The 7558-nt window shown below is 39.8% G+C and overlaps 1 protein-coding gene across 1 annotated transcript; it reads left to right on the forward strand.

Annotated features, from left to right (window-relative positions):
• The first annotated feature begins 4049 nt into the window (after nucleotides 1-4049).
• Nucleotides 4050-7098, forward strand: Rpa3 (replication protein A3). The gene is made up of 4 exons (XM_051151573.1): nucleotides 4050-4245; nucleotides 5330-5404; nucleotides 6370-6478; nucleotides 6892-7098. The coding sequence occupies exons 1-4, from the start codon at nucleotides 4147-4149 to the stop codon at nucleotides 6972-6974; spliced, it is 366 nt and encodes a 121-aa protein (XP_051007530.1). The 5' UTR covers nucleotides 4050-4146; the 3' UTR covers nucleotides 6975-7098.
• Nucleotides 7099-7558: the final 460 nt, after the last annotated feature.

The raw sequence follows: 7558 nt of genomic DNA on the forward strand, positions 1-7558 counted from the left end.
GTACTCACCAACGCATCTTAAAGTCGCCTTGCTTTATGACTTTCTTTGTTCTGTGAAACTATAAAAACTAGGAAACTGCTTCCACAGAGGAACATAGAATCTGGGGTGACCTAAATATGTGTTCCTGGGCCATGATCACTTATATTGGCTCCAGAATAAACTATGTTTGATTCTCTTTAAGTTGAGAATTATGGTTTTTACATTTACAGGAAAACTTCCCAAGTTCATGGCCTAGAAGAATCACTATTGTGGATGTGGCTATCCAGCCCAAAAGAAACCTACAGGTTCTGCGTAAAGTGTGGGGAAATTGCAGCAGCATTCTCCCAACAAATGGAAAAACAATCATACAATCTATATGGAAGCACAAACAACCCTATTTACCCAAAGTAATCCTGAGAAAAAATGGTGCTGGAAGTATCTCCACAACTGATCTCAAGTTATACCATAGTAGCAATAAAACGGCACAGTTAAGAAAAAAAAAAAAAAAAAAAAAAGGTATAGTTTTCTCACAGAAAGAGCAACATACACCAATGAAATAGAAGAGCAATACAACTATGGCTACCTGTTTTTAGCAGATAGCTACAAATACACACTAGAGAAAGGGTAGCATCTTCAACAAGTGGTGGTGGGGAATCTGGGTATCTACGTCTAGATGAATGAAAACACATGCTTATTTCCTACACTGTATACAAGTCAACTCCAAGCAAATTAGGGGCCTCAACATAGGACTTGACACTTGGAAACTACTAAAAAGAAAATAGAGAGTGTACTTCAAGATAAAGGCACAGAAGAGAGTTTCTCAAAAGAATTCCTATCACTCTGGAGACAAGACCAATATTCAACAAATGGGACTGTCACAAAATTAATATTTTATATAGTAAAGGAAGGTGTCAAGAGGCATCCTACTAAAGGGGAGAACAATATTTGCTCGTTATATACCCAACATATAACTGGTATTTATAATATACAAACAGCTCAAAAAACAACCCAACCCAAAGCGGGGAGGGGACTATGGAACTGAACAGAGCATTTTCAAAAGAGTAAATACAAATGGCTAATAAACACTTTTAAACGTCTTCAAAATTATTAGAGAAATGGAAATTAGAACTATTTTAAGATACCATCTCACCTTAGTCAAAATGGCTACCATCAAGAAAACACTGGAGAAGATGCTAAGAAAGGTGAACACTTATCTACCGATGGTGGGAATGTAAATTAATAAAGCCACTATTATAGTGTATTAGATAGCTTTATGCCAACTTGACCCAAGCTAGAATCATCTAAGAGGAGGGAATCTCAACTGAAAACTAAAAAAAAAAGAAAGAAAAAAAGCCTCTGTAAGATTGGGCTATAGTTAAGCAAACCCTCAGAGCATTTTCATTATTAATAATTGATATGGGAGGGCCCAGCCCATTGTGTGTGGAGCCACCCTAGGCTGGTGATCCAGGGTTCTATAAGAAAGCAGGCTGAGCAAGCCATGAGGAGCAAGGCAGTAAGCAGCACCCCTCCATGGCTTCTTCATCAACTCCTGCCTCCAGAAGCCTGTTTTGAGTTCTTGCCTTGGTTTCTCAATAGACTATGATTCAGGATTTATAGGCCAAATAAACCATTTCTGTACCAAGTTGCTTTTGGTTATGATGTTTTTCATGGCAGCAGAAAAGGTAATCAGTGTTTAGGTTTCTTAGAAAGCTAAAAAGAAAACTACCATATGATTTAGCTATACCATTCCTGGGCTTATATTCAAAGCACTCAACATCCTGTTACAGATGTACACTGACATCCATGTTCATTGCTGTTCTATTGACAATAGCTAGGAAATGGAATCAATCTGAATGTCCACCAATTGATAGATAATTAATGAAAATGTGTACATATACACAATGGAGTTTTATTCAGCTGTACTGAAAAAATTTAAATTTACAAGAAAATGGAAGTAACTGGAAAATAATATACTGAATGAGGTAACACACGCCAAGGAAAACAAAGACCGTGTGTTCTCCCTTATATATTCAATTTTTCAGCTTCAATTCTTTTAGAGTGATGGTTTAATTTTTAGCTTCTATGGAGGTCAGGAAGCTACAAAAGGCCAAAGATGGGAATAGAGAAATCTTAAGGAGTAGAGGGGATAGTAGAGCATGTGTGCTTTAAAGCAGTTTGTTGTGGAAGAAGACTAGAAGTAAAAGGCTTAAGTGGAGATGGAAACAGGAGGCTGGGGTAAAGCAGTGGCTGCAAGTAGGCAAACCAAGACTACAGACATATGAAAAGGCCGCAAAGAAAACCACTACTTTGTGAGCTAACTGAAAAAGGAGTTTAAATGGAGGGACGCTACATGGGTGAAGAATGCATCCCCCAAAGACATGAGTTATTAGATAAAAATCTCAGGGCTGGATGTGAAATACCTTCCCAAGAGTTAGTGAGAGGGATGATGCCCCAGAGGCATCCAAACAACACGGTTTAGTACCATTGCTTCTACCATAACTAGATGGTAGAACCTGTTGCTGAAGACAGGGTACCTTTTGCTGATGGCTCACGGAAAAAGCATGCTGGAACTGACCGGATAATTTATTTCTTGCTGGCTAGGTTTTTTTTTTTTTGCTGAGCTAAAGAGTGCTATGCTCCAGGGTAGAAAAAGCAGGGGTGGACCCAGACTACTGCAACACTGACATGGAAGTACTCAAATGAAACGCAGTTCATAGACTAATGAAATTCTTTAAGCTTGTTTTAATAACAAAAGAATTAAGAACAACATATTCAGTATTACATAAACACTAAGGAGAACTAAGAATCGTTTATTTAGGGTACATCAGAATTCGATCTTAAATTGTCATATAAATATCTCATATCAGAACTTTGCAGGTTATTACTTAAGACAACAGCAGGACTACATTGGGAATCCACTTAGGACCTTGAATTTGAAAGCTAATTAGTCTGTGGCATTAGGAAAATCCAGACACTGTTCCCACATAATTATGGGACCCAATTAAAATTATGTTCTAATTTCTTCAACCTGTTTTAAAGGTATTTTCATTTCGAAATTCCTGGTACCAATCAATCTCTCACTAGTGAAATCACAAAAATCAATAGCCTCCAGCTTCCAGTCATACTATGAACCATGGACACCTCCGAGAATCTTAGAATAAATTGTCTTTCAGTCAGCTCAAGGTACTTCGGGGAACTAGATACAATATTACAACCAAAAATTAGGGTTAGCCACGGCTTTACAAATCAGTCAACCTCTCGTTTTGCAGATAAGAGAAAATGTGGCTGACGTGGAAGGAGCACTCGCTTGGGATCAACAACTGGAGAAACCTGTTTCCTCTAGTCCGGCCCAGGGGTCCTCCTCTGCCAGGGCCCCACACCCAGTAGGTGAGGAAATGGACACTTCCATACCACCAACGCTAGCAAAGGGCCTAGGTAAAGAAAGGGTCAGCATCTCTTGGTACAGGTTGATAAAGTGAGCAGCAGGAACATTACACGGTGCTATAGAAAATGGAACTCAGTCTCCTAGCAACAACCTCCTGAGAGAGAGGATGGAGACTATTTGATGATTCCCTCCAGGTAGAACTAGGTCAAAAATAAAAACCCAAACCCCAGGTTCAGCAACGCACCTACTCAACCCACGCAGAAGTGGGCAACTGTCACCGCCCCGTTCCACCGCATTCGGGGACCTGGCGCTCGACTCCGCCCTTTACCCCAACAGGGCCAGCCCCTGGGCGGAGAGAGGCACGAAGGGAGAGACCGTCCCGCAAGAAAGACCCACCTGAGACTCCTCCGCAGCCAGCCGCCTGCCGCGGTGCCTCAAGCCTACTTCCGGACAGTCGGCCAAGCCGGGTCCCGGGTCCCTAGCCTCAGCACCCGCCCCTTCAAGTCCCGCCCGCACTGTCCACTCCGTTTCGGCCCAGCAACTTCCGGAACGCCGCGCGTCACTAGGCAGTGAACCCGCACTTCCGGAAGCATCGCGCCCCTTACCCACCCCCCCTCCCCGCCTCTTGCCAGGGAACTGGACGCTTCTGTGGATTTGATTGGTGGAGCTGGAGCGCAGGTCCCCTCTGATTGGTGTTCTGGAAATCTTCCCTTGTTGGCGCGCCGGCCAGCTCTCCGTCGTATTCCGCTTTCCCGCGGGCTGCGAGTGTTTGCGGCGGAATCATGGTGGACGTAATAGAACTCCCCAAAGCGCGCATCAACGCCAGCATGCTAGCTCAGTTCATCGACCGGCCCGTGTGCTTCGTGGGGAAGCTGGAAAAGGTACGTGCGTTCGCGGGCTCGGGCGAGAGGGCGGGACCCCGTGGCAACCCTCGAGTGGCCGCCGAGTAGGGTGCCTAGGGTGAAAGCAAGTAGCCTTAAGTAGTATTTCCCTCCCAGCTTGCTTTATTTTTCACAAGGAAGAGTTTTTCCACTGCTAAAGCATTGATGTCCATTTTGGTACAGTTTCTTTTACGTCGCAACAAGTGTTTTCTAATGTTCTTTTAGTTTCAGCGTCCCCCGATCCCCGCCCCCTTTCTGTATTTACCGGAAAGAAATTATGAACCTGGCTTCTCTGTCTACCACCCTCGTTTTTGGTTTAGCCAGACTTGGATGATGAATCTACTTGTTTCTGTCTTTTGCAACCATATCTGTTTATGAGCCTGTTTCCCGTGTTGCAGTCTCTTCTCTATGAAATATTACCATTGCGTTCCGGCTCCTCCTATATTTTATAGATACCTTGTATCTTAGACTGCAGTCTCATCTTGTAGGTAAGAAATAGGCCCAAAGCGTCAGAAGCTGTATCTGAGAAAGCTCAGGAAAGAAAATCATTGGTAAGGATATATTTACTAGGTCATTTCATTCACACATTCCCTAAGTGAAAGGATTGTTACTCTTAATTTCAGAGGTAGACTGACTGAGCCATAGTGTTCGTAATTAAATGAAAAGCTCAAAAGTCAAGTGGCAGAGCTCGATCCCAAGGAAAATGATGATCAGATCATCATTCTTAATTTTAAAAGCATGCCTTCTGTGAGATGTACTAAATCATGAATGTCCACGAAATTCCCACTGTTTGTAGTGAAAACTTTCTTAGATTGATTTTAGTATACAGTTGCCAGACTTTTGAAATAAGAAACCACACATAATATTAAATAAGTATTCAGTATTTACTAGAAATTCAAAATTAATGAGGTTTCCAATGATCTATATGGTAACAAGATTATTACTTGAACCAAATAAACTGTCCAAAGACCAATTGCTTTATGTTCAACCAAGTAAAATTTCAATGAGATTTTTAAAAATTTTGTTTCTGTAGATTCTGTTTCCTAAATCTATGTGAATTTTTTGTTTGTGTGTTCTTTTTTAGATTCATCCCACTGGAAAAATGTTTATTCTTTCAGATGGAGAAGGAAAAACTGGAACCATTGAGTTGATGGAACCAGTATGTTTTAAGTGATATGCTCTCAAATTGTATTTTGGTTTATTATTTCTGATTTTGGGGGTGGTAGTCTGAAGGCTGCACTTGTTAAAACTTCCTTAGCTTTAAAATCAAACCTGTGCTCTCATACATTGTTTTATTTCCATTTCTAACCTTTACTGATTCATAAGAGCTCCAAGTTTTTTAAAGTATCCCATAAGTATTGGTTTGTTAGCAATTTTTATTACTTAAATAAATGCCCGAAAAGTACATATGAACTCTTCTTTTCAAACGGCTTCCATACTCATAAGCCTGGCCTTTTAGAGGTGGCCCCAGCTGTTCCTCCTGCATCAGCCTCCTAGTGGCAGTGCCAGTCAGCTTTACTTCCTGTTTGTTTTCAAGTTACATTTTTAAAATTGTTTTTTAAATTTAATGTATTTAAAAACATTTTTGTAGTCTTCTATGAAGACATCCATATACTGTTTGGTTACTCAATGTAGGACATGCATTGTAAGATTTATATGCAGTTCTCAGTGACTTTTGAAACAAATCCACGTTTGTTGGAATTCTGACCGTCCTCAGTGTCATTAAATGACTTCGTCTTCAACTTAAATGCATTACTGTATCAAGAAGCCACTACTAAAGATAACAGGACTGGGACCATTCTATCAGTTATATATGCCAACAAAGTTTATTTATTTATTTTTGGTTTTTTGAGACAGGATGTCTCTGTGAAGCCTTGGCTGTCCAGGACTCGCTTTGTACACCAGGCTGGCCTTGAACTCACAGTGATCTGCCAGCCTCTGCCTGCCGAGTGCTGGGATTAAAGGCGTGCACCACCATGCCTGACACTCAGAGTTTCTTTTTTTACAGTGGAAAAATTAGTAAACTGTGAAACAATTTGAAAAACAAGGAAACTAACAGCTTTCCAAATTCATTATCCATTGAAAAGGCAAATATATCTAACTGACATTGTGTTCAATGTTTAGCTGGATGAAGAAATCTCTGGAGTTATAGAAGTGGTTGGAAAAGTCACAGCCAAGGCAACTGTAATGTGTTCATCTTATGTCCAGTTTAAGGAAGATTGTAATCGCTTTGGTAAGTAAAGCATTATGCCACTTAGAAGTCTCATGTTTTAATAGGAGAAGAACTTTTACTTAATATGTGTTGGTCTTAAATCTCAGTCCTGGCATATTTTCAATTTCTATAAAGTGAGTAGAAGGAAACTTACTAAATACTACTTGTTGTAGAATAGAAAAAGCTTAAAATTGATAAAATTAGTATTGAAAGGTATGAATTGGAAGCTAGAACAGTACATAATAACACTGAAACTATGAGTCAGCAGAAAATGGCTATACAATCATCTCTCATTTGGGGACACCACAGTTAAATAGACATGGATTGTGATAATAAGTTGACTTCTGAACAGAAGAGAAATAGGTAGAAATCCTTCAGATAACAATGGGTGTTTCAGATTCCACTGTAAGTGTTTGCTTAACTGTTTCTTTCAGATCTTGAACTTTACAATGAAGCTGTGAAAATTATCAATGAGTTCCCTCAGTTTTTTCCTTTAGGGCTTATACAACATGAATGAGCTTCTTGAATTTCTTATGATTACCAGTGCGCTACATTGAAGACTATTAATGAAGACTCCTTCAGTTTGAGGGAGGGACTCCTATCATTTCTAATATTTAATTTCCTCTTTTTTATGTATTTTTTTAAAAGAAATTTAGTATGTGACAGTCTACAACTAAGTCTTTTTATAATTTTTTAAAAACTGGTACTTCAGTATATGATCTGAACTCAAGAAGAAAGCATTTGTCTTGAGTTTAGATTTCTGTTATATAATAAAAATCAAAATGACATACTGTTGGTCAACTGTTTTTATTTCTTCAGTCTCAAACTTGGAATTTTGTAACTGAGATTGGGTCTTACATATAGCAACAGAAAGTATGGGGCAGCTTTGCTACAGAGTCACTTAACATCTACCATGCATATTATTCCTAGATAGGTTATTTACAAAGTGTTTTGGTGGATGAAAAGAGGAGGCATATATCTAACTTGTCAGGTTTCTTCATTCTGCATTTTAAAATGAGCACACACCAGTGACAAACAGGGGCTGCATGACCATTGAGAGTTAGCAGCGTCATATGTTCTTAGTATAGCATTCTCACAGAA

The sequence above is a fragment of the Acomys russatus genome, chromosome 10 (genome assembly GCF_903995435.1).
Source record: "Acomys russatus chromosome 10, mAcoRus1.1, whole genome shotgun sequence".
NCBI lineage: Eukaryota > Metazoa > Chordata > Mammalia > Rodentia > Muridae > Acomys > Acomys russatus.